General features: G+C 51.1%; 1 protein-coding gene across 1 annotated transcript in view; it reads left to right on the forward strand.

Moving 5' to 3' along the window:
- The window catches only part of LOC122370943 (5-hydroxytryptamine receptor 1D-like), a 114,852-nt gene extending 88,833 nt beyond the window's left edge, over positions 1–26,019 (forward strand). The window contains exon 2 of the mRNA XM_043346918.1: positions 24,355–26,019. Within this exon, the coding sequence (XP_043202853.1) occupies positions 24,355–25,209 (855 nt within the window). The 3' untranslated portion in view covers positions 25,210–26,019. The remainder of the gene's footprint in view (positions 1–24,354) is intronic.
- Positions 26,020–27,715: the final 1,696 nt, after the last annotated feature.

The following is a 27,715-nucleotide window of genomic DNA, read 5'->3' on the forward strand; positions in this document are numbered from 1 at the left end:
TCTCAGCACTGCCCACCACCAGCCTGCGGGACGTCCACCGCCGAGGTCACGGAGGCGGCTCTGGACCAAAATCTAGCCCTGCAGGCATCATTAGCCTCCCGTCTGGTGGTCGGTGAGCCGAAGGGGACCACCGACCCCGACCTGGTACTGTGGTGACCTTGGACTCTTGGCGGCCGCCGAGGCCGGCGGAAAAGTTTCCGTCGGCGGCAGTCCACTCCGCCTCTCCATACAAATGGCGTGTCCCGCAGTTATGGTCGTTTCGAAGAAATTAATTGCAGTCCCAACTGCTGGATGAGGATATCTTTTCACCATTTGCCAGAACCCCTTATTCAGGGTTAGTGACCTGTGTGGGTATTCAATTTAAGCGTGATGCCATGCTCGAAATAGAATCATAACCTTGACTATCTCTTTGACCTGTTGATATCATCAATACTTACTGGAATCTAATATAAGGAATGTCCATTCCTCAGCTCGGGCACATATGAACAACTGTGGGCAATTCACATAACATACGCGCATTACTTTGTGCTAGAACGAATCTTAGAATGAGATGAAGTCCATTATTTCCTTTATCGCTGTTTCATGGCTGATGTATAAATAGACCCGGGTGGCCTGGTTGCTGGGCGGACAGCAGTGTTGCGAACGGCAGTCTGAGCCAGAATTGAGTGGCTCAATTTTGCCCCGAGTGGTGACCGAGTCACCGCACCAATCTCCCGCATCTGTAGACAACGGCAGGCTGTTTTCAGGCTGGCTGCAGTCCCAGCAAGCAGCGCGGCGTGGGGAACGATCCGAGCAGCGCTTCTCTCTCAGAACAACTCACAACAGAGGAATGTGATGCCTCCCATAGTTATATCTCATTTCGATTAGGCACGACTCTCACTTCTGAGCATTATCACCATACAAACAACCAAGCTTCTCTATGGACGGGACAAAAACATTAGGGCCGCGGAGCGGCTGTCCAGACGCGCCGGTTGCCGGGCCAACGGACGGCTGTTCCGCTGACCCCGTCCGGTCCGGAACCAGGCTGCTCTGCGCACCGCCGGACCGCCCCGGTTTTTCTATGGTCGCGGGGCGCAGCAGGGCACGACGACCGGAATCGGTCTCTTGCGTCACGATCACGATCCTCGCTGGGTCGCAATGTGATTGGTCTGGCACTTCTGTCTGGTAGATGCGGATGATCACGAAACCAAGCCGATGACTTCAGAATACGAAATCGGCGTTTGAACTCATACCTTGGAGAAGTTGCGTGGTCAGCCTTGATGTGGGCTCTTTGTAAGCATATGGCTAGCACCGTTTCCGTAACCCGCCGCTCAGCCTCTGAGATCCGTCACTGGCTCCCGCGGCGGTCGGAGATTCCTCTTACCGTCGATCGATGGCTGGCGAACGGAGAGTCGGCACTGGGAACGGAGAGTCGACGGCGGTGAGCGGAAAGACGGCACCGGCAGCGGGCAGTCACCGTGCACGCCGCCGCCCGGACTCCACCGCCCGACTTCTATCTCTCGAGCTCCCTGGCCCGACATATTCCGTCCGGCACCGAGCCTCGCAGACCGCAGCCTCTATCCACGGTCACTGCCGCCAGCCACGCCTTCAGCAGTCTCAGCACCTCACACAACTGTGAATGGCAGTACGGCACGAGACGTAAACCACCGCTGTGTGCTGGCCTGAGCCTTATAAAGCAGGCGTTTTCGCAGCCAGCAGGCCGGTGAAGTGGCCATGATGAGGCGCGGCTGTGGCGTATTCAGTCGCCGGCTGACGTGTCCATTTCTGCCGCTGTCGCGGCGGCCTTCTGGCCATGATCCGAGTCGACGGCCGGTTTTCTGGCCGCCGTCGGTCGCCGTGCCTCGGACCGTCGCTAACCACCGGTCGCCGCCGCCGGCTGATGCGGCCGACAGCGCGTAAATCACAGAGATTGATTCTGGACCGGGCGGCCGGCGGGCCGGGTGGCCGCGCGCCCGCGAGCCCCGCCGAGCGCCCCGCTGTCCGCCCAGTCACCGGCCATGGCCTCTGCGGGCGCCACAGCTAGGCTGCTCTGTACGTCCGAGGCGCACTCCAATCTGTCACTTATGGACCATAGTCCATAACCAAACCAAATGACGCCACTGGGCAGGGGCTGTTTTCCGACTGGACGCAGGTTATCGAATGAGGCGCCTCGACGGAGATGGCAAACGTTCTCGTTTACTACACCGGATCAAGAAAACGGCCGATATAGCCGATGCTTTATAGTTCAGAAAAACAGCCATATCAACTAGAGCATGCTATACGCATCAGTAGTGCTGGCCTTGGACGAGTATATTGTGTAATGGGACTTTGTGCATGAGATATATTGAACAGCACTGCGTAGTATGCGTCATCATGATGCATATCGCATACCATCTCGCCAACTACTGCGCGTCGTCCGACAGCGTGCACCCTTCTGGCCCCGGCAGCGCGCTCTGCGCTGTCCGCCGCTGAGCCGCCTGTGCGGGACGCGCCGTGTGCTCACCGGCCGGACTGAGCCGATTGGTTCCAGCTCGTCGACGTCGGCGGCTGGTCATCAGCACAGTGGCGGCGGAAGGTAATTTTGGATGGGGGTGCAAAGTTTTCTCAAGGGGCCCCTCTGGAAGTTGTGGGCCCCCTTCATTTTTTTTAGTGATTATTATTGATTTATGAAAAACGAAGATTTTGAAAAACCTTTTAAGTCTAGCCACCACCCGCAGCGTCTCAAGCCACTTTTCTGGATCCGCAGTGGACCATTGAGGGCCCTACGAGACCGTTCCAAGGAGACCGTGTTTAGAAGCCCCTTGGAAACCGACCACGTAGAGACTTCTCCAGAGACTTACATGACTCCCCAGACTGAATGAGCTTAAAGTTGCTGAAAGGTTTCAGAAGGCAGTATAGGCTCGAAAGTCTTTTGAGGGCTCTCAAAAAACCGGCATCGGCCCCCAAAAATGCCTGTATGGAGGCCCTCTAAAGCCGGGATGGAGGCAACAGGAGCCGATGTTTATCCTAAAAAGCCGGTATGGAGGACTGAATAGAGGAAAGGGGTCTCAGTGGGGCCTTCAGGGACAAGCGTTTGAGCCCAAAAGTATGTGTGGGGTCTTAGAGGCTGGTAGACCCCTGGGGTATGCAAGGGGTCCCAGGAGCTCGCGTGTGAGCCCAAATATTCGGCTGGCGGCTACTAGAACCAGCATGGGGATTCTTAGAAGCCGCTTAGATCCACATTTCAATGGTCATGAGTCCCAAGAGTCGATGTAGGGGCCATAAAAGCCGGTGTAGGGCCCATGGCCTAATAAGTTCCGACATTGAGACTCTCAGAGGCCGGCGACGGGGCACCAAGAGCAGATAAAGTGCCTCAACAAGCCGACATGGGGCCTGAGAATCAGTGTGGAATTCCAGGAGCCTGCGTGAGCTCTCGGAGACCTTCGTATTTCGTAAGGTCCACAAAGGTCGTTGGGGCCTCTGAATCTGAACTCTGCGGGACCCTCAGAGGCCAGCATGTCTCCTGGCACCTGCCTGCGTTGAGTTGAGACCCTCCGAGGCTGTTGTAGGGTTCTTCAGAGGCCAGCGTTGGCCCTTGAAGCCTTCTTTAGGCCCTAGAAGCCGTCAAGAGGGCCCTCAGAGGTCAGCATGGCCCCTTAGAGACCATCATGATCATCATCTTAGAGACCATCATGAGGGCCCAGAGAGGTCGTCGTCAGGGCCCTCAGCCCCTCAGGGACCGTCGTCCTGGGGTCCTCAGAAGTTGTTGTGATGGCCCTTAGAAGCCTTCGGAAGGATCATCAGAGGTCGTCATGAGGGTCCTTGGCCATTGTGAGAGTCTTCATGGGCCCTCAGATACCTTTGCAGGGCTCTCAGAGGCCTTGGTAAGACCGTTAGAGGCCATCGTTAGGGCCCTCAATAGACCGTTGCAGGGCCCTCAGATGCCAGCATAGCCCCTGCAGCCTGGTTGTGTTGGGGCCCTCAGAGGCCGTCGCTGGGCCGTCTGAAGCCAAATGGGCCCTCAGACTTGAGTTGGGTCTAGGGCCGTCACGAGGGCCCTCAGAGACCGTCGTAGAGGCCCTCAGAGGCCAGCGGGCCCCTGGAGTCCTGTGGGACCCTCAGCGGTCGTCATGAAGGCCCTTAGTGGTCGTTATAGGACCCCAGGGGACATAGGTCGCCGTGAGAGCCCCAGAGATCATCGTAAGGGCCCTCAGAGGCCGTCATAGGGGCCCTCAGAGGCCAGCGTGGCCCCTGGAGTCTCCTTGGGGCCCTAGAGTATCTGTGGGACCCTCAGCGGTCGTCATGAGGGCCCTTAGTGGCCGTTGTAGGGCCCCAGGGGACAGAGGTCGTCGTGGAAGCCCTCAGAGATCGTCATAAAAGGGCCCTCTGAGGCCGTCGTGTGGGCCCTGAGATGCCGCATGGAGCACTAAACGCGGCTCGGGACACTTCTAGCCGGTGTGGGGGCCCTAAAGACTAGCATGGGGCGCTCCTGGCTATAATTGGACATCCCGGATGATTCCACATCAGTGTTCGTTTCCCGATCACTGGTTTTCGGGAGAAAATGTATTGGATGGTGCGACGGGCCCCTTGTACAGATTTTGGGGGTGCAAAAAGATATGTTTGCACCCCCATGTTTTTCGATGGGGGTGCAGCTGCACCCCCTGCACCCCCTGTTCCGCCGCCACTGCATCAGCAGCGGCTCCGAATTCTCTCCGGCTGACCGGAGCCGGCCCCGTCTCTGCCCGGCGGATCGCATGTGTCACTGCCTCCGCTCGGGCACCCACCCGCCCACTTGGGATGCCGGCCCCAGCCGCGCCGTCGGACAAGTTCATCACCAAATCAGTCATGGAAATGACCCCGAGCCCGCAATTTAACTTGCTGGCGGCCGCGGTACCGCTAGCGCTGGCAGCCTCAGCCGGCCGGCCGACGAGTGCGGCCCATGCTCTAATGCCCTCTAACGCTCCGAATTTAGCCGCTGGCGAAAAGATTAATGCCATTTTCACGCTTGGTCAGTGATTTCGGAGCTGGCCGTCGGCCGAGCTGCCGTGTCGTCGGTGACTGGTCTGATTCCCGGGTGTGACCTGCGGACCGCAACGATAGGCGCGCTCCTCGTCCCGCACATGTCACTGTCGTGGGAGCATATTCCCTTCGCTGTGTTGATTAAATTCAGATCGTACTCTCCAGCCTCACTTTAGAATCCTGATCAATATGAAGCAAGATAATACACCTTTTTGCACTCAAAATAGGCATCTTTTCATTCAATTTCGGCGAATTGCATTCAATTTTAGCGATCTCTCTATTCGAAGCAAATGAGAGATCGCTAAAATTGAATGCAATTCGCCGAAATTGAATGAAAAGATGCCTATTTTGAGTGCAAAAAGGTGTAGTATAGAATACAATGCTGAAATGTGCCCGTCATAGCGAGGGAAAATGACGCGCAAAGAAATTGCGAGCAGAAATTAAGAAACATTATCTGGGCATTTATCCATTTCCACAGCGGTGCATAATTAAGCATTTGTGAACTTCTATTAGAGGTCCAAAGTGCGTGCAATAGTAAAAGACTGAGCCATTTGTAACCCCTGTCAGTGTAAAACTTAGTACATATTTCTTACATTGCAGTCTGAGAAAAGAGTTTGTTTCGATCCTTAACCATGGTGTCACTATAATCTAACGAAGCTTTACTGTGTAATGAGGCTGCTATCCGATATGAGACGCAGCCACCGATACAATTGCCAGTTGTTTTGAAGTCCCTGTTAGTCCCTGCTAGAGAAGTCTGACTGAGCTCAATATATCCTATTGCTATTTTAGGTCACAGACTGCCGTCCAGCGGTCTCAGACTGCTGCCCAACGGTCACAGACTGCTGTCTTTTGTCTGACGGTCACAGACTGCTGTCTTACGGTCACAGCCTGCTGTCCAATGGTCTCAGACTGCTGTCTCACGGACACAGGCTGTCTAGCAGTCACCCCCATTTCTGCAGATACGTCTGAGGGGTCGGCCGCACCCACTGTCATCATTACAGATACAGCGGAATGATCACAAGCTTTGTCGCGCAGACACTCTGGAGAGAGTCGCTGGCGCGCTATACAGCCAGAGAACAAAACTTCGTCTAGCGAAAATGCAAATGAAAGCAGCGCGCCCACGGAAATGGAGTCTCAATGTTTGTTCCATTTGCTCGACTCAGCATAGGCCGGCTTGCAAAAATGTGGAGCCCCAGCTCCCCGAGGCGCTGCCAGAAATATGGACTGTTGATCGCACTACGTTTCTAAGACCACCAGATAAGGCAGCAGACATATGGCGATTGCCCCCGGTATGGGACGATGCGCGGCTGATTGATGCATCCAGTGATCAAACGAAACGCGGCGATTCGTCTTGTTAGACGCGATACAAGTCTGTTGCTGGTTGCAGTGAGCCAAATATCGCTTTGTCGACGCTTTTGTTCTCTGTTTTGCCGGCAGATTTTAGTTCTCTTTTGATAGGTGTGCCCAGCTAGTCGTATTTGTCAAACTATGAGGATTGTAAATTCCAGAAAATGCCCAGATAAACCGGATTTCGTATTTTCTCTGTGTGATTTGAAGTGTCGTTGGATGCCCAGTACATGACCAGTCGTCCTCAGGTGGCCTGTAAACACACTTATCGTAGAAAATGTATCATCTAGTGAACACATCAAACATACTAAAAATCAGTTTATATGGCTGAGCTTCATTTGATTTGATCGAGCCACGAAACAGTTCGCTAAACGGCAGAACTTCATTGTTGTATGCATCGTTGGATACAATACCTGTTTTCTACTACCGGAAGACTGATCTTGTTTAGGACACGATTTGACGGATGCGTGGACAAATGCTGACAGACTGACACCGGTCGTCTGGCTGATAGAGGAACAGGAGACGCCACTCACGGTCGGACCCACGTGACTCGGACCTCGCTAATGAGCGGTCTCATCGCGCCGCCCCCGCCCCTCCCCCACCCCCGCCCCCGCCCCCGCCACGGCACCGCCGAGCTGAGCGGCCCGGCAGTGAGCCGCCCGCCCGCGCCACGTCGCCCTCGCTCCATTGCCAAACTCCGAAATAGACCGCCGCCGCGGTATTCTGGTGAAACGGCCTCAACCGAGAGCCAAGAACAAAACAACCAGAACGTGAATGATTGTCACACCGAGTCCGCCGGCATCCGGCCATGCTTTCTAGTGACGACATGTGCTTGCATCAGGCCGAAACCAGGGACGCTACTTCCTGTGATCGTAAAATAGAGAGAGGTAGTGCAGATATCGGGCATATGGGCGCATCGGTAGTCAAATTCACTCGATATTCACTCGACATGATCCACGTGGTGACACGCGACTTTAGAGTCGCTGAACGACTAAAGTCACTGAGGTAGCCGGTGACTCAGGGAGATGCCTGTTTCCACTGAAAGATAGTTACAGCGAAATTCGGCGAAATAGGCCGAAAAGCCGATCAGCATCAGCTCAGCATCAGCTCGCGCCTTCTGCACTTGGCATGGGGTAATCGACGCTCAGACGGAGAGGCGGGGCCATTCAAGGTCAAAAACACGTGAACTCATCAGCCAAGATTCGTGACACGGCAGTGGGCAGGTGGCAGCCTGTCACTAAATAAGCAGTGACTCAGAGCATCCCTTACCTCTAAACAAGCCCCATAGCAAAAAGTGTGCATGCTTTCGTTGTGATTGGCACGCTAGACTGAAGAAAAAAAATGTTTATGATGTGTATAAGCTTACATTACAAAGTGTCGACGACATTCGGCTTATAAAAAAGAAAAAAAACAGCTGAAGTTTAATTTCTAGATGAATGCCGTAAGTAATCAGGTCTATATAGTTATTGATCAATAGTCCAACAATGACAAATTTATTTGTTTTCGTTTGACCGGGCCAGCGATAAATGAATACGATATTTGGCCAATATGCCTGAGCTTTCAATCGACTGTAACAAATATCAAGATTTTCACTCAATTTGCTTGATCCGTTATACGATAATTGCCAGTTGGACTGTTGGGGAAAAGAAAAGAAAATAAAAGAAGAAGAAGAAACACACCAGAGACGGCCTTACCGTGTGGCGTCGAATGGTCGCTATGTTCAGTTTGGTCCGGGCCGATGTCCTAACGGCTCGGCCCAGGTCCACGACCCTATCCCACCGCTAAGTGGCCATACGGGCTGGTCACTCACCCGCACAGAGCCAAGGAGAGATGGGAGGAGAGGAGAGGAGAGGAGAGGAGAGGAGAGGAGAGGAGAGGAGAGGAGAGGAGAGGAGAGGAGAGGAGAGGAGAGGAGAGGAGAGGAGAGGAGAGGAGAGGAGAGGAGAGGAGAGGAGAGGAGAGGAGAGGAGAGGAGAGGAGAGGAGAGGAGAGGAGAGGAGAGGAGAGGAGAGGAGAGGAGAGGAGAGGGGAGGAGAGGGGAGGAGAGGAGAGGAGAGGAGAGGAGAGGAGAGGAGAGGAGAGGAGAGGAGAGGAGAGGAGAGGAGAGGAGAGGAGAGGAGAGGAGAGGAGAGGAGAGGAGAGGAGAGGAGAGGAGAGGGGAGGAGAGGAGAGGAGAAGAGAGGAGAGGAGAGGAGAGGAGGGGAGAGGGGAGAGATGAGAGGAGAGGAGAGGGGAGAGGAAAGGGGAGAGGAGAGGGGAGAGGAGAGGAGAGAAGAGGAGAGAGGAGAGGAGTGGGGCAGGGACGGAAGGCCGGACGCCAGCACCTGCCATCTGGACCAGCGGTGCCCCCATCGCCGCGCCGTGGTCAGTGTGTGTGGCGGTCCGTGGCAGCCCGCGGTCAGTCCTTCCCCTCCGACCCGGGAGGGCACGCTCTGCCGGGAGGGCACGCTCTGCCGACCCAGGCCAGTCACCACCCCCACCCACACACACCAGCCTCTCCCCGGCCACCCCGACGCCCGGCGCGATTTTTATCCCACTCTCTTAATCGGTTTGGAGAAATCCATCTAGAAGATGGATGCTTTCGATTGCTGGCCGGGTTGAAATGTGGAAATCCTCTTAGCCCAGTGTGATTGTGTGAAGAAATAGCGACCTACGCCGAAGGCGTTCCTTCAGTATTGTTTTGGCTTTGCAGTTTGGCTGGGGTGTTTCTGTAGTGCCCGATTTTGCTTCAGAAGAAAAATAGCTGGCGTCTGCCGTTGTTTTGGTGCTGGGGATATTACCTAGAAACATCAGAGGACCTGGTGGATAACGAAGCAGAGGACACTTCACGTAGCTTAAAGTGCATTATGGATGCCTCTTATGTTGTCATTCATTGTCGGAAACTATGCAAGCCAAAGGGACTGATTAATTATTATGATAAGCAACAATGATTCCTTATCATTAAGAATTTAGAAACACTTATAATGATTCGATTAACTTTGATTGACGTGGTGATGTCATAAGTTGTTTCATAATTATTAACAGCTTCTCTTACGTGCATGTGGAGTGCTCGTTTATAACGAACTCGTATTCGATTACACTTTATTGGGGTACGAGTAAGTCTACCCTGTGGACCACTCCTCATGATTGTCCACCATTACAACGTCGGTAATAATCGATGAGTTAATTTGCGACAGAGCCATATTGGCCACCGTAGACTGCTTTGAAGTGATATGTGGCAGTGCAGCAGAATCAACAGCACTGCAATTCAGGGATAAATGATGGTTTGACAACCTATTATAAGCAGTGAAACAAGTGGGGAGGGGGGTGGTCCATTCCCACAAAGGCATCATTGAACGTTGCATTCCACATCTGCCCGGAAAAAAAATACAATCATGCTTACAATAAAAAAATAATAATACTGGAAGATCCTCCATATCAGCACCGTGGTTAAAATATGAATCTAACCCGCGCCCCGTTGGACTCTGCCGAGCAACGCGCCCGGTTGGGGGGGGGGGGCATTTTGGCCCCCCCCTAAGATCTCGAGAACCACGCAACATAGCGACAAGCGGTAAACGGCGTTGGATAGCCCCAACGGGGAACTACCTTGTGACCCAATTTTATTGACCTAGGTCAAACCGATGACGTCACAGGTCAGGTCAAAGGTCCAATTTTCACCGTTTACAGGCACTTCAAGAAATGCGTTGTAAAATCGAGTAAAATGCATTTCATTGAAAATCATCGATGGGGAAATGTTCTTCAAACACATATTTTGCTATTTGAGGTCACTGATACCAGGTCAGGTCACAGAGGTCAGGTCACGGGGGGGTCACAATATGAAAGTGTCGTGTGATACATGTTTTATGGTCCATTTTACATGACAAATGCGATTATATGGGTCAGGCAGCCTTTGGGGCCAGCTTAGATCACGTTTTGGTCAAGGTCAGGTCAAGGTCAGGTCAAGGTCAGGTCAAATTAGGTCAAATTTCAAAGTTAATATTTTTGCATAAAATGAGTATCGAATCGATGCAGCTCGTCACGGGGAGTTCAATGGTGGTCTTTGTTTTGCCGTACGTGGTCTAGAATTGCTAAAAATTGAGTTAAAAAATTTGACGTCATCATTTTTGAACAGTTTTTTCGCTATAACTTGGCCAAAAAACGAGATATCGATCTGAAATTTGGTATGTATATAGAAGAGCGCTGGGACTATCACATATATTCCGGTTTTTTCGAAATTCGGAAAATTTTTGGATTTTTTCAAAGTTTTTCTAAAAAAATCAATTTTTTGAATTTTTTTTGGTCAAAAACCAAAAATTTTGAAAATCCGAGATAGCAGTTTTGTAGCGCCGCTTTTTGTCTACTAGACCATATAAAGAACTTTGAAATTGCTTGATAACTGTAGATTTGGTGGGCGTTTCAAGATTGCATGTTTTTTGCTCATTTTTGCTCGAACATGACCTCAGTTTGACCTCAATAACTCCTGACCTAAGGTGACCTAAGACTTGAAATTTGGTGTGAAGGTGTCAAATTGATGCCCGGGAAGGTACTGAAAATTTGGCGGCGCTGCGCGCCGCCGTTTTCTTGCTATTCAGGAAAAACCACAGGGGGGGGCCAAAATGGCCCCCCCCCAACGGGGCGAGGGCTAATAAAGCGGCATTCGATCAAATGTAAAACGATTAAAAATTGTAACATTTTGAAGTGTCTTGCACCTACTTTTTTTGGCCGGCTACAAGGCTGGACTTTATATTTCAAGGCTTCACCTTTCCTAAAATAGATCATTTCAATATAGAAACGGTAGCTTCTAAGCAACTGTAAGCAAGCACACATGCAGGTAATTGTGAATAAGCATGGTAAACACACTGAGATTGGGACTATTTCCAATAACCTGGGCATTAACCCGGCCCGTGGGATCGACTGCGGACGATGCACGTCCTTTGACGAGGTGCCTGTCGAACGCTCGGATAGCTGCGCCTGGAACCCATCCGGGTGAAAGGAAGAGAAAATATCAGTTTGTCCATCAACGGGGAAACTTTCCCGGAGATTTGTAAAAGAGCTCGCCACGAAGAATAGAAAATAGGCGGAGCAGCGCCGAAAAAGCCAGACAGGCTTCACTGCTCGATGGTAGGCACAACAACAAGGGCTCACGCTTTAGGACATGTTTACGAAACCGGGAAGATAAAACTTTTGATGCCTCGATGCGTTTATAGGCCATGGCTGTCGATTCCACGCTCGCAGACGTTTGCAAATGCTGAACAACAAGGCCGTATCTTCGGGAGTCATCCCAGTGAGATCACGTAAAGATGTTGTTTGCCAATTTTATCATAACCCGCGGCGGGTGGGGGGGGGGGGTGTGTTTGAACCAGACTTGTGATCAGATCAGTTGAGCCGGCTCAAAAATCAGCTCAGCTCATGAGCCGGCTCAACATTTTGCCAAATTGTTGAGCTGTGAGCTGAGCCGGCTCTGTAATGCATTGAGCTGAGCTGCTGTCTGAGCTGAGCTGAATGAGCTTGAGCTGAGCTGAGCTGAATGAGCTTGAGCTGAGCTGAGCTGAGCTGAGCTGAGCGAGCTGAGCTGAGCTGATTGAGCTGAGCGAGCTGAGCTGAGCTGATTGAGCTGAGCGAGCTGAGCTGAGCTGAGCTGAGCTGAGCTGATTGAGCTGAGCTGAGCTGATTGAGCTGAGCTGAGCTGAGCTGAGCTGATTGAGCTGAGCTGAGCTGAGCTGAGCTGAGCTGAGCTGATTGAGCTGAGCTGATTTAGCTGAGCTGAGCTGATCCAGTTCTAATTCTTTTCAGTTCATGCTTGGAAATTAACCCGCGCCCTGCTGGGGGGGGGGGTGTTTGAACACCCCCCCTTGTGGTTTTTCGCGAATATCTCAAAAACGGCGGCGTTTTTGGTACACCTTATCATACATCAATTCTACACATGTTGTGAAAATTTCACACCAAGGTCATTCAAGGTCAGGTCACCAGGTCACTTGAAGTGACCTCGCCTCATAAAAAGTTTCAATGTCTGTCGTAGCTACACCGAGTGACCGATCGCTTTGAAACTTTCAGCGATTGCTAAGAGCAATAGCATGTACAAAATGTATATCTCAGAATTTTGATATCGATGACCTAAGGTCAGGTCAATTTTGCGACCTCCCCATTATAAGTCAATGGGAGAAAATTGAAATGCGCCTCTTTTGGACGAAAGACATTATAAACACTCCCAAACACTGAATTACAAGTGGTTTAGACACACTGAACATGAAAATGGTGTCCATGACCCCTGTTTATGCCCTGAGGTCATCTTAGGTCACGAATGAAATCTAACAGTTTTTCGCAAATAACTTTTGATAGAGGCATGCTAGAGCGATGAAAACGCCTTAGATGTATTCAGCTCGACGATACGGATCGACTGATATGCAACATGACCCTTTCCGGTCAGGTCATGACCTTGACCTGAGGTCAAATTTTTAAGTTGACCTTTCAAGGTCAAGTTATAGTTCATTCGATGCGTCTTGACGAGAGGAACACGATGCCGGTAAAAGTCAGCTCGTACAAGGCTTGGGTCAAAAGTTATTGCAGAAAAACTGTTTCCGAAAAAAATCGGCTATTTTTACAGTTTTTGCCCCCTGCAGGCAAAACCGTTGACGTTAGGTCAAATCTGAGAGCATTACTCAGAAAGGGCGTTAATAGGGCTATCGAATGCGCTTTTCCGCGGCGCTGTAGCTCTATTGGTTCCCGAGTTATGCGTTGGCTTCTTGGAAATTTTCGACATTCGACCCGGAAATCGGCGAAATTTTGCCTTCAATGACCTCTGGTGACCTGACCTTTGACCTGACCAAAAAATTGACCGAAGTAATTTCCTCATTATTTTTGACGCTCTTTCGAACGCCGCCTTCCGCGTATCGCTACGTGGCCCAGGAGCCGAGTTAGAAGGGGGGGTGTTCAAACACCCCCCCCCAGCAGGGCGTGGAAATCCAGGACCCCCAGCCGGGCGCGGGTTAACTCAGGATTTGATGCTTCAGCTATGAGCTAGCTATGGAGTGAGCAATTACACTGCCTTCGTGATCGCACTTAAAAATATCAAAACTCTAAAGAAATCAATATTAATCACTAATCAAGCTTAATTTATTTCATCCATGTTGCATGGAAATTGGAAGACCAGGGTCTTGGCCAATTTACAGGCTAATACAGCCAGTCTCAAGTTTCAAGTCTGACTGCAAGATGAATACCTACTGTCAGGCTTTGATGCTTCGCCTTGACACTCTGCTCCGCAATGTACAATTCAGCATTCTTCACTTTGTTATTTAAGCAGTTATTTAAATTGATTTTATCGATAAGGGTTCTTACCTCTGCATAAAATATTTACAATTAGGAATTAGCAAATGTTCCTCTTCGTTGGTTGAATGTGGGCTAAGCAACCATATCCTATTGAAAGTGGGGTGGGGCAGAGGCGCTAACTGGAACTCTCACCTTCTGATGTCCATAATATGGGAAAAGCTCCCTTATTCACACGCCGACTATGAATTCTAATTGTGTTGACATTGCCTTGGTTGAGATCAGGGTGGTGTTTGGTTTCACTCAAGGTTTCACTGATAACAGCACGCTGCTATCACACGTGTCAAATGGGGTTTCCATGGAGATATAAACAAACTCTTATCTCCAAGTTCCAACACTACCCCAAAATGTAACGTCAGCTCCTGGCAGGGTGCCAAGAGCGGATGGCGGCGTGGGCGTGCTGCTCTCGGCCGTGAAACACCGCCTAGTTGAGATGATTCCATGGCGTTTTTTTCGTCTAGCAGATTTTCGTCCGACTTTTCTTCGTCTGGCATTTTTTCGTCTGTACATTTTTTCGTCTGTAAACTTTTTCGTCCAGACTTTTTTCGTTCGTATATTTTGAACTTATATGTTATGTTAACATCGCGGGTGCACACTCTGATAACATGTGATAACACTGCCAAGAACAGTCCATTTCATGTAACTATAGTCTGAGTCCAAGTAGACGCACGACTCGCAAAGTCTCAAGGTCTTAATGAGCTTATCTCTTTTGCCCATTGTGTAAGTTGCCTCGCTCCTTGTTAGAGGAGACTTACTTATGCGCCAAGAGTTGGTCTGTTTTTTAACCCTCGCCCGTATTGGTGTTTTTCCAGCCGCGAACGTATAAGGGGGCGGGGGTCCGTTGGACCCCCCCTTGCCGTTTCGTCCCTGATCGAGCTAGAGCTTCGCGGAAAAAACGAGCGTGCTGCCCGCGACGAGAGGAAGCCGATGATACCCAATTTTAAGGTCCTAGGTTATCGGTTGACCTTCCAGGTCAGGTCAATGACCCAAAAGTCGGGAAAATCGGGACCTGTTAGAACGTCGTAAAACGTGGCTGCTATGGGGTTTTTCGGGGTGCTGATCACGAATATCATGTTAGTTATGATCACTGATGATGTCTTTATGCATTGAGGCCAGGTCGGGTCAGGTCAGGTCAACCAGTAAGGATTTTGCCGGGTATTCGTAGTAGCCTCTGACAGCTTCGTAAAATGTTACGAAGGCACCAAAACTGCTTCGTAAATGTTCAAATGGTTGCTAAATTCGAATTCAGCTCCAAAAACTAGCCTAGAAACATGTAAAACTCGAAAGAGTGAACCGAGGTCATCAAAGGTCAATGACCTGACCTGACCTTCCGGTGACCTTGACACCCACCCTAATGCATGGGAGCAACATCATATGCCATGTTTGAACACTTGAAACCACAAAAAGACTGCTAACGCGCGGCTAATGCGAGCCGACATACGCCGAATCGCGATTCCGGCCAAACATGGTCTCGAAAAGTAGGTCACAGGTCAAAGGTCATTAGGGTCAGGGTCATGAAATTTTCAGGATAGGTGTAAAATTGATTATCGCGAGGGTACTGAAAGTTTCGTCGCGATCGGCCGCTTTTTACGCGAGTTATTCGCGAAAAACAGAGGGGGGTCCGTTCGACCCCCCCCCCTATACGGGCGAGGGTTAAGCATGTCCGATTTAAAAAGAACGACTGAGCGATCTAAGCGTGAATTTAACTGAGCGGAAACTGAGCTAAGCTGAATTGAGCGGAAACTGAGCTGAGCTGAACGGGAACTGAGCTGAGCTGAGCTGAGCGGAAACTGAGCTGAGCTGAGCGGAAACTGAGCTGAGCTGAGCGGAAACTGAGCTGAGCGGAAACTGAGCTGAGCTGAGCTGAGCGGAAACTGAGCTGAGCTGAGCTGAGCGGAAGCTGAGCTGAGCTGAGCTGAGCGGAAACTGAGCTGAGCTGAGCTGAGCGGAAACTGAGCTGAGCTGAGCTGAGCGGAAACTGAGCTGAGCTGAGCTGAGCGTGAGCGGAGCACAGCCGGTTTGAGCGGAGCGTGAGCTGAGCTGAGCCGTGTTAAACTGAGCGGGAGCTGAGCGGGAGCGGATAAAACGGAGTTGAGCTGAGCGAGCTCACTTTTTTCTTGAGCTGTCACAAGTCTGGTTTGAACACCCCCCTCCGGTTTTTGAAAGATATCGCGCCGCCATTTTAACCCTCGCATGTGTGCGGCGTTTGCCAGCTTCTAATGTGTAGGGGGGGGGGTCGGTTGGACCCCCCCCCCCTTGCCGTTTGGCCCCTGATCGAGCTAGAGCTTCGCGGAAAAAACGAGCGTGTTGCCCGTGACGAGAGGAAGCCGATGATACCCAATTTTAACCCTCGCCCGCACATGCTATTTTCCCATCCTAGAACGCACATGGGGGGGGGTGGTTGCCACCCCCCCCCGCGCCATTTCGTTCCTGTTGGAGATAGAGCTTAGCAGTAAAGACCAAAAAGATTCTTTGGGAAAAGACGAATCCAATGATACCCAGTTTTACCTTCTCAGGTCAGTCATTGACCTTCCAGGTCAGGTCAAACTAAAAAATATTGCTGTTTTGGGTCACCGTTGGATATCAAGTGCGCTGCTTATCAAATACCGATGACGATGCTGTTTTCTGGTGCCAAGCCAGCTAGAACCTCTTTGTCACACTACCCGACCAGAATTTTGCTGCTGAGGTCATTTCAGGTCAAGTTAGGTCAAGGTCAATTATATGTGTTTGTATGTCTGTGTGTGTCTGTGTGTATACTGATGTGTGCACCGATTGTTTTTGGGTCCATATTACATGAAATTATGATCTGAGAAGCTTTTACCAAAAATGCAGTCAAAAAACTTCACAAAAAGTAAATTCAGCTTGCCTAAAACGCAATTATCTTAGATGACCTAGGTTGACCTTGACCCTGACCTTGACCCCTGTACATCGTCGAACAACATGTTCCATGATAGGTGGGAGGTAAGACTGGCAAAAAAGGCCGAAATCAGGGTGTCAAAAGCTCACAAGGCCCATGGCAAGCGAAAGATGTTGAGAATTGGCCATTTGGGTCATGACATGACCTGAAAAACAAGGTCATATCTCCGAAACCAAAAATCACAGAAACTTGAAATTTTCAGTGGACATCAAGAAAGGATAGAGGAGCAGCTATACGAAAAATCAGCCTTCTAGCTCTAAAAATGTTGAGTGCAGAGCAGAAAGACTACCTGGGGGGGGGGGGTGGCAACCACCCCCCCCCCATGTGCGGGCGAGGGTTAAGGTCCTAGGTCATTGGTTGACCTTCCAGGTCAGGTCAATGACCCGAAGTCGGCAAAATCGGGACCTGTTAGAAAGTCGTAAAGTGTGGCTGCTAAGGGGTTTTTCGGGGTGCTGATCACGAATATCGTGTTAGTTTTGATCACAGATGATGTCTTGAAGCATTTAGACCAGGTCGGGTCAGGTCAGGTCAGGTCAACCAGTAGGCGTCGTGACGGGTATTCGTAGTACGTGTCAACCGCCTCTGACAGCTTCGTAACATGTTACCAAGTCACCAAAACTACTTCGTAAATGTTCAAATGGTTGCTAAATTCGAATTCAGCTCCAAAAACTAGCCTAGAAACATGTAAAACTCGAAAAAGTGACCCGAGGTCACCCGAGGTCACCAAAGGTCAATGACCTGACCTGACCTTCAGGTGACCTTGACACACACGGGAGTAACATCAAATCACATGTTTGAACGTTTGAAACCACGAAAAGTTTGCAAACACGCGGCTAGTGCGAGCCGACATACGCGAAATCGCGATTCCGGCCAAACATGGTCTCGGAAAAGAGGTCACAGGTCAAAGGTCATTTGGGTCAGGGTCATGAAATTTTCAGGGTGGGTGTAAAATTGATCAATGCGAGGGTACTGAAAGTTTCGTCGCGATCGGCCGCTTTTTACGCGAGTTATTCGCGAAAAACCATGGGGGGGTCCATCCGACCCCCCCCCCCCTACACATGCGAGGGTTAAGCACACCTGTTTGTGCATCTTTTCCGCACATGATGTGAAAATTTCAGACCCAGGTCGCTCAAGGTCAGGTCACCAGGTCACGCTAAGTGACCTCACCTCAGAAAAAAGATAGAATGCTCGTCGTAACTCATAGCTACACCGACTGAACGTTTCCTTGACACTTTCAGAGGTTGATAAGAGTAACAGTATCTATAAAATGTATATCTCGGAATTTCGATATCGGGATCTAAGGTCAGGTCAATTTTGCAGCCTCTCCATTATAAGTCAATGGGAGAGAATTGAAAAGCGTCTGTTTTGCACAAACGATATTCTAGACACTCTCAAACCTCGAGATGTAGGTAGAATTGACACACTGAACCGGAAAATGGCACCTGTCCTTTTGTCCCCGAGGTCATTTCAGGTCACGAATAGTATCTAACAGTTTTTCGTTAATAACTTCTGATAGAGGCATGCTAGAGCGATGAAAACGCCTTAGATGTGTTCGGCTCGACGATACGGATCGGCTGACATGCAACATGACCTTTTCCGGTCAGGTCATGACCTTGACCTGAGGTCAAATTTTCAAGTTGACCTTTCAAGGTCAAATTATAGTTCATTCGAAGCGTATCGAGGAGAGGAACACGATGCTTGCAAAAGTAAAGTCTTGGCTCTTTTGAGTCAAAAGTTATTGCCGAAAAACACTTCATAAAACGGCTATTTTTTGGAGTATTTGACCTCTGGAGGCTAAACTGTTGAGCTGAGGTCAAATGTGAGGACATGTAGGCGAAAGAGCGTTAAAAGAGCTATCGAATGCGCTTTTGCGCGATGGTGCAGCTCTATCGGTTCCCGAGTTAGCCGTTGGCAGTTTCCAAAATGTTGAAATGGGCAACATTTTACCTTTGGTGACCTCTGGTGACCTGACCTTTGACCTGAAACAAGAAATGACCGAGTGTTTTCGTCTTTATTTTGGATGTTCTTTCGATTGCCGCTTACCGCGTGTCGCTACGTGGCCCAGGAGCCGAGTTAGAAGGGGGTGTTCAGACACCCCCCAGACCCCGGCCCGACGCGGAAGTCCCGGAGCACCGGCCCGGCGCGGAATAAAATGTACACAAAACATTTGCACACAATTTAATACATGTGTTGCAAATACGGTACATATATTATCCTGACTGCATGGTGCTGAAAATGTTAGGTGATAGGCAGCTTCAAGAAAAGTCAAACGGCATCTAAAGAAATGGAATATTTATGATTTGTTAACAGGAGCGAAACACACGACGCCTTTGCTCTGCATGAGCGTTGCATGCATTAAAAGTGTTGTTGCTGGCTCAAAACCCCTACACATACAACCACGCACGCGCACACGTGCATACAAACATCTTCTTTACCCGCGCTGATGTAGGCACCAGGCCGCTGTTGTCGCTAACAAGCGCTGTGTGCCGTCTGCAAACTGTGCCACTCGGGCTCTGTCAGGCATAGAAATGTCTGGACTGGAGCTCACCAGTGAACGCTGTCTACTGTCTAGTTCCTGTGTACTGCTCAAGCCGCCTCAGCACACACCAGTTGTGCCGGCTCCCATTGCGGAGCGCATTGTTAGGTACTCTGTAACCACAGACTACAGTACAGGGCTTGGTGAGAGTGACGGTGGCCTCAGGAAAAGTTTCCGGGTCGTTCAGTTTCCACGCTGATGTAACAGCGACTTGAACAACGGTCTATGGGTACGGCAACTCATTGTGGTGAACGGAGTCAGAGCTGGACCTGGCCACAGGTCAATTAGACCATCAGCAACCAAACGAGGCAGGCAGGAGAAGTTCGCGAGTACTGTGCTCAAGTTGTATGGAAGTGGAATTGCTATATTGTCAGCTAAGGGTTACATAGACAAATGCTTGAAGACCAGTTTCCAAGCCGTAACACGGGTCAATGGCTGGTAGAAGGTGCTAACATCCCAAAGAGAAAGGGTATAAACACGTACATGCATGCTGTCTTGATGGCAGATTCCACTCTACCATCGCCTCAGCTCTCCCAATGTCGAGGACAACTCACTTCATTTTAGCTGCGGAGAGCTACATTGCGGTTTGAATGCACTTTGTGACTGGTTTTATCATGTAAATGTGGCAGGCATTTCGGCGACAATACGTTACCCGTTTTCACTGAAAATCAAAGTAATGTTTTATGCAGAGGACGGTTTAAGACGGATAGACGGTTAAGGATCACATCCAATCTATTTCCTGTCGGAGTTCAATTCAGATAATGCCCGCAGCATCAGTGCCCCAGCAGTCTTCATGGCGACAGCGCATCGCTCTCCCTATCTATTTACGCGACATAAGGCAAAGGGCCGGTTCACCGTGTACGGTTGGCCGATACTACCGAAGGCTGGCAAATTATTTGACGTAGTTAATAGCTGATATTTAGAGTACATTGTCTCGGCACGGAGTAAAACATATAGCCTGTGACACTGTGGTTTCATCGTCCGGGGCATCTTTTCAAGTGATGAGTCTTATACATGTCTCAGAGCAATGGCTCGGAGGCCAGGTGTTGAGCTAAATTGAGGAAAATAAGAGTATTTGCGACTATCCACAACTGCCACAGCGTTGGCCCCGTCGACTCTCTACCGTGTGCCGCATCAGACCCGCCGGCCACATGCGGTACGCCGCAGCGACTCTGTAGTCTGTACCGTGTGCCGCAATGTCGCTCCCGCCGGCTCTGTACCGTGTGCCGCACTGTGTCAGCACCGTCAGCTCTGTACCGTGTGCCACACTGTGTCAGTACCGTCAGCACTGTACCGTGTGCCGCACTGTGTCAGCACCGTCAGCACTGTACCGTGTGCCGCACTGTGTCAGTGCCGGCAGCACTGTACCGTGTGCCGCACTGTGTCAGTACCGTCAGCACTGTACCGTGTGCCGCACTGTGTCAGTCAGTACCGTCAGCACTGTACCGTGTGCCGCACTGTGTCAGCACCGTCAGCTCTGTACCGTGTGCCGCACTGTGTCAGTCAGCACCGTCAGCTCTGTACCGTGTGCCGCACTGTGTCAGTACCGTCAGCACTGTACCGTGTGCCGCACTGTGTCAGTCAGCACCGTCAGCTCTGTACCGTGTGCCGCACTGTGTCAGTACCGTCAGCTCTGTACCGTGTGCCGCACTGTGTCAGTCAGCACCGTCAGCTCTGTACCGTGTGCCGCACTGTGTCAGTACCGTCAGCTCTGTGCCGTGTGCCGCGCTGTGTCAGTACCGTCAGCTCTGCGCGGTGACAGGTGGGCCTCGCTGATGGCTGAGGGCGACTACCTCCGTCGCCGAGCCCCGCTGGGTGACAGAGCGGCGGCCGACGTGAGCCGCGAGGACGGAGCCACCGCCGGCGGCCACCATCCGTCCCCGCAGACAGCCCACTGGCAGGCTCATCGTTTTAGCGGCCGGCCCAGTTATTGTTTTACAGACGCTGGCGGTGTGGCGGCTCGCCTGAGGGCACGCCAGGAGTGCGCGCTACACTCGCCTGCCAGACACCCGGAGCTCCGGAGGTGTCAGCCTCCAACAGAGCACAGGCCTTGTTTGTTCCACGGATCTCCAATTTAGCACATAACTACACTGCTAAAACACTTCACAAAGACAATAAACAAGTCTTCCAAAGAAAAATGTTGGCGAATGAGGCTTGATTCAGACAAGAAAAGTTGGCAGCTATCAAACAAAAACACCTGTCGACTCCGTGCTTCATAACTTCCCGTTAGTTCACACAGTTCCGCCTCCTTCCCCTTCGTCTGCTGTGGCGCGCCGTGTCGCAGCGAACTTGCCTGTACAGGTAGACTGTGCCGCACGACATAGACGCTCTGCGGCACAGCATGCTCCCGCTCCTCGCGCAGCCGCGAGTTCGAGCGACAGGAAAGCCGATACAGGTGCCGCGTGCGATGTAGGGTAGGGTTGTGCGGTTTGCATCGATTACTCAAACAGGTGTGTTTGAATCAACACGTTGGGTCCTTGTGAGAGCCGCCCGTGACGGTCCAATCAAAGGTCACCTTCAACAAGTCTGCAACAAACGTCGGTTTTCCAAGTGCGGCGGAACTCAATGCATAACTGAAGAAACGAAAGTAAATTGAATAGAAGCAGAATAATATCTGGCCCAATTGAAACTAGTTAGCAACCCTACGTATGCAAATGAAATGCCGCTGGACCGTTCCTCCAGTCTTCCAGCAGCCTTCGATCTAAAGTTTACATTTTGTGCTGTGCATTAAATACTCCGCTAAATGTAACCATTTCTATTTCTGAACCACATTTGTAGTTCAATCCCTCCTAATAGATTATTTAAATGTAAGACAGCGCTAAAAATAATTCATGCATATTATGTATGGTGTCAAAAGCAATAAACAGAGGTATCATCTCCGACAAAACCTCGGAAGCCACTCTGTGTGTTTGGAAGTGACTTCCTACAGGTTGTTTTCATAACCGAAATTTATAGGCCCACAAATTCATTCGCTCACTTTTACGATGTTATCTTGTTGTCAGCATAGCCAGCATATCTGAACTACGTCGTGCTGGCTCCCACGTGTCTCCCTGCTGCTGCCCGTGAATTAATTACGGTCGAGCTGGCACTGCAAAACGGTTTCGGCGCTGCCGGTGCGTGATTTTAAAACTTAAGTTCATTATTTCACTCTATATTAATGGCCTTCTAATAACAGAAGACACTTGGTCATACCTCTGCGGTGGAGTCGTCATGACGCAGTGTTCTATAGTTGGATCAGGACGTTCAATTTCTGGCTACGGCGGCGCTGGCTGCGCTACGAGCTATAGGGAAGCCCGGCGGCCGGCGCCGCGCCGGCTGCCTCGGCCGAGCGGCACTCGTCAGCGCGGCGGCGCCCTAAGCGGCCGCCGGCGGCGCACCACTTTATTTGGCACATCAAGCACCTCAAACGTAATTACAAAAATTCCGCCGGGGCTTCATAACGGCGGTGCGGTGCTGGCCGCTGAGTTATCGCGACGACGACGGGCCGCGGCAGTCACCGACGAGCGTGACGTCAGCGCCGGGCGACCAGACGGGTCGGCACCGCCGCGCCGGGAGCGGACTCCGCGGCCGAACCTCTGACCTTAGCTCACCACTAGCTGACGTCATCAGAACATGCAGCATTCATTGCTGCGGAATACGGATATAACAAGTTTGTAGTCTTCCTGGGCTTCCAGTTATGGCTTAATCACATAGATTTTCCACCACCTATATGTCCAATTCTGGCCACCAGGAACCTCCACTATCATCATGCAAATTTGATGGCTTTGGAACCTACAAGAGACAATAATAAGTGTACGTCCTAACCCTTATTTTTTCTAGTCCACATCATTGTGAAAAACTCGTCAGATGAATGCAGGCGAGGAATTGAAACCCCAATTTAATTCTTCTCATTAAGAAGATCAACGAAAATTGTAGAGTTATATGCTAAACCCAGGAGCAGGGAAGAGTGAACTGGTCGGGAGAGAGGAGAAGGGAAAGAGGGATTAAACAGGCTGGAAGACGAAGGGCGCGGGATGACTCGACTGCCGACAAATGGACTCGATATGAATGGGAACAAGGTGTCAGATGTGATGAAATAGGGCGAAGGCAGCCGGATTAGTTGGAGAGAAATGAGCCCCAATGTGTCCACGGGGAGATCTTGGGTAAAGATGAAACGTCTGGAAAACTTGCCTCCAAAGGGTCATCCAAAGGAATGGAATCGTCACCGGATTAACTGACAGGGATTACGACAAGCAGGAGACGCCATTCTGAGGGATAATGTTCAAAACACACAATTGGAATGTGAGATGGAAATTGTCATCGTGGCATATAATAAAGATCAAAGGGTGTCTGGCCGACGGAGACAGCCGGTGCAGTGGGACTGGCGTCGCAGGGCACCCGCGGGTCTGTGGGGAAATCACAGCGCGGCAGATCTCCGTGGCCATCTGTCGAGGCGCGGCGGCGTCCAGTCGTCTCCGGGGGCGGGGCAGACGGCGGACGCCGCGCCGGCAGAGCCCCATCGCTCTGCCGCGCCGCTGCCCGTACGAGAGGTGCCCTGATAAAGCAGGGCGCAGAGACGGACACAGCTTGTCATCGAGAGCCGTGCAGCGTCTAACGACAATCGATGCTCGCTGGGTGAGCGCTCGTTCGACGGGCAGCCAGCGACTGCGTGTGGCGACGCAGGCCTGTGTACTGAGCTGCGGCGGGCTGCGCGGGCTGGGCGGACAGCAGAGGGGAGGGGCGGGGCGGGGCGTCGGTATTGGTTCCTCCCATAACGCGCGGAGACTGACGGCCGCCGCTGCCCGGTCGTGCCGCACCCTGTTTACGTCTGCTGGCCGCATGCTAATCAGCGCAGATGACGTAACGTGGCGCCGACGCCAGAAAACAGGCCCCGACGTCCACCGACACGACCCGCGGTGGTCATGGTCTCACCGCATCTTGACAGGGTCATCAAATACCACGCCCATGACCGTACCCGGCCATTTCGGTGTTCGGAGTGCCCCCAACAGGCTCACGGAAAGGATACTTTCAACTGGTGGGGCCGTTTGACGGGATGACGTGAGAATTTAGTGTCATTAAATGTCAATAGCTGCTAATAAGATAATGTGCTGCCAATTAGGACGCCGTAGATTAAAAGGCGACAGACGAGCGGCTATTGCCAGCGGCCGGCGCCGGCAGTCAATTACCAGCTATTGATTTTGTCGCTGCGGCGCCGACTCGCTGGACCGGCCGACAAAGGCCCGGTTAGAGAGTGTCGCTGCCGCCACTGACGGCTGTCCCTCTCTGTCTGTTACAGCTCTCCAAGGACATCGGCTACGTGCTCTACTCGGCGCTGGGCAGCTTCTACGTGCCCTCCATCATCATGATCTTCGTCTACATCCGTATCTACTTCGCGGCTCGGAGCCGCGCGCGTCGCTACGTGAAGCGCCGGCCGCGCGCCGGGCCCGTGCCGCCCACACCTCAAACAGCCGTCGAGGTGCACCACAGCATGCCGCCTAGCGGTGACACCGACAGTCGTAAGTCGAGCGCCGGCAGCGAGGGTGCGCCGCCGTCGCGCGGCGGCAGTCGCCGGGCGGCGCCGGCGGTGCCGTCGGCGGCGCCGCCGCTGGCCGTGGTGCCGGTGGACAGCGAGCCTAACGGCCGAACACCCATCTCCGAGTGCAGCGCCGAGCCGGAGCGCTCCTCGTCTGACTCGGGGCCACAGGCGAGCCGCTGTAACGCCGTGCTGCCGCTGCGCCGCCACCTGCGCGCGCCCGTCTGGGGCCGGAAAACATCCAAGGCTAAGCGCGAGATGATTGACATGGGTCGGCTGAAGGTGCGGGTCGAGACTCCGGCCGTGTCCGACGCACCGGCCGTGGAGGTGGCTGTCCGGCACAGAGACCCCGACCGCGAGAAACGGCGCATCGCCAGGAAAAAGGAGAAACGCGCCACGCTAATCCTGGGCCTCATCATGGGCTCGTTCATCGCTTGCTGGCTGCCGTTCTTCTTCCTGTACGTGCTGGTACCGCTGTGTAGCTCATGCCACGTGGCAGACTGGGGCTTCGCTTTCGCCTTTTGGTTGGGTTACATGAACTCGGCTCTAAATCCGGTCATATACACTATCTTCAACAAGGATTTCCGTCGCGCGTTCCGGCGTATCCTATTCAAGTGAGCCGGTGCGGTGGCGCCGCGCCCCGTGCGGTCAGCGACGTCGCAGCTCGGCCAGGGCGCCGAGAGACATCGTCGCCGGCATCAGGTGATAAGAGTTTTGTACGGGCGTGATGAATCGTACAAAGTCGCTGCGGACCATGGCGATCGCAACGCGCGCGCTCGTCGGCACAAGTTTGACAAAAGTTTGAACGTCGTCAGCGCGTCGGGCGACTCGACTCCGTCAGGAACGGAGTGCTGCAGATGATAAGCCGCGTCTTGGCAAAGTGTTGTACATTCTGCCTGCCGGCGCCACCGTTGGACTCCCATGGGAGCCGATTCCTGGACTGTCTGTGCTCACGCGGGTGGTGAGCGTGCGCGGGATGCCGTAGGCTGCGCCGTGCGGTGCAGACTCTGCTGTAGCGATTCGGACAAGCTCTGGTGTTACACGTCGTTGTCATGCACGTGCGCGCAGGGTCCGCCGTGCGGGCTCCGGACTATTAGGAGCTCGAGGAGCTCCTGGCGAGCCCGGACGATGGATGAATGAAGTCGAGCCACAGCTAGTGAGCGGTAACGCCGGACATACCGTGCTGGTAGAAATGTGTGAGGTTAGAGCGTCCTTCAACTTCTTTCAGTTAGATATCCACAAACCGACACAAAAGGCAGGGTAGGAGTTGCAACACATTTTACAGCGCAATATTTATTTTCCATATTAACGGTGTTCATAATTTTCAGATGCATGTTGTTTATTTGAACTATCAAAAGTGGTGTCAACAACATCACATTCATGATCTCATTTAAATGAGAAGCTATTTAGCCAATTCACCGCGCCTCAGTGGCGGTCTCAGCCAACTTCGCCCTAGTGGGGGGGGGGGGGGGGCATATGCTACCACCCACCTCTAACTCAAAAACTAAGAGGGCTAGAAAGACGCGGTAAAAAGCAGTCGATAGCTCTCAATGCGTACGTTTGAAAATATTTCAGTCATTTTTCATCTTAGAGCAATATTGGGGTCACTGGAGGTCATTAAAGGTCAAAATTTGCCAAATGTCATTATATTTCTCAGAAAACATGCATTTATCTCAGGAACTATGATAGCTAGAAAAACGCAAGGAAAAGCAATCGATAGCTTTTGAACTCTTCTTTTGATAACGTCATTATCAAAATTGACCTTAGGTCAACGGTTTAGCCTTCAGAGGGCAAAAACTCCAAAAATAGCTGTTTTTACGAAATGTGTTTTTCGACAATAACTTTTGACTTAAAAAAGCCATAACATTTCTATTGCCAGAATCGTGTTTCTCTCGCCGAGACGCGTCGAATGAACTATAATTTGACCTTGAAAGGTCAACTTGAAAATTTGACCTCAGGTCAAGGTCACGACCTGACCGGAAAAGGTCATGTTGCATATCATTCGATGCGTCTCAACAAGACAAACACAATAAGACCATCCCCAGCGTCCTATCTCTTTCCAATTTAGAGTTATTGGCAAAAATCTGTTTGTAGCCTAAAATGACCTCGGATGACCTTTCTAGAGGCTATCGGCAAAAAAAGACAACTTGGTCGTCACGGGTGGCCCAAATCATTGTGATTCTGAAATATTTGGACTGTTCCTATGCGTACACACGGATCTAGAGGCATTTTCATTTTTCTCCATTGACTTATAATGGTAAGGTCACGCCACTGACCTGACCTTAGGTCACGGGTATACAAAATCCGAGATATACAAATTGTAGGCGCCCATAACATTATGCAATCCACCAAGTTTAAAACCTTTCTGACAAACATTGCAGGCTGGACATGATTGCAAACTTTTTTTAAGGCTTGGTCAGCTAACTTGACCTGGTGACCTGACCTGACATGACCTGGGGTCAAAAATTTCTCACGTTGTCCAAAATTGATGTACAAAAAGCTACCCCAAGCGGCACGGCGCTACGCGCCGCGGTTTTTTATTCACACGCAAAAAAAAAAACGCGACAGGGTGGTAACATATGTCCCCCCCCCCCCCCCCCACTGGGGCGAAGGTTAATGAATTTTGAATTATCCACTAAATTCAAAGAAAAAGTAGGTGCATCAAACATATCTCGGTCAAAAATCAAATAAATGAAAATCAAATATAAAGTAACTGGTCTGGCTTCAATAACCCGTCAGGATTCACGGGACTTCATCCGCTTTCTTTGACTATTTATTTCTTTCAAATATCTGTTAACAATGCTATAATACTTCTGCATTTTTTGCTTTTGCTTTTTTATACCCATGCTGCCTTTGGCTCGAAAAGAAGAAATTAGAAAAATGTTTAACGATAAAGATAAAACAGTAGACAGAGTTCATTTGAAACAGTTATTCTTTCCAAAAACATACTGACTCTTTAGGTAGCCTACAACGGATATCAAATTTTCGTTCACATAATCCTAAAATAATCATTTGATGTGCCACTGCGCAAAACAATGGTAAAGTTTTTGGTACTGGCGATAAAAAGGTGCTGATGAAACCAAACGCGGTTTTATTGCATTGCCACTCACATTTTCTGTTGTTT

This window comes from Amphibalanus amphitrite, unplaced genomic scaffold, assembly GCF_019059575.1.
Source record: "Amphibalanus amphitrite isolate SeventyFive unplaced genomic scaffold, NRLGWU_Aamphi_draft 001187F_arrow, whole genome shotgun sequence".
In the NCBI taxonomy this organism is placed as follows: Eukaryota; Metazoa; Arthropoda; class Thecostraca; order Balanomorpha; family Balanidae; genus Amphibalanus; species Amphibalanus amphitrite.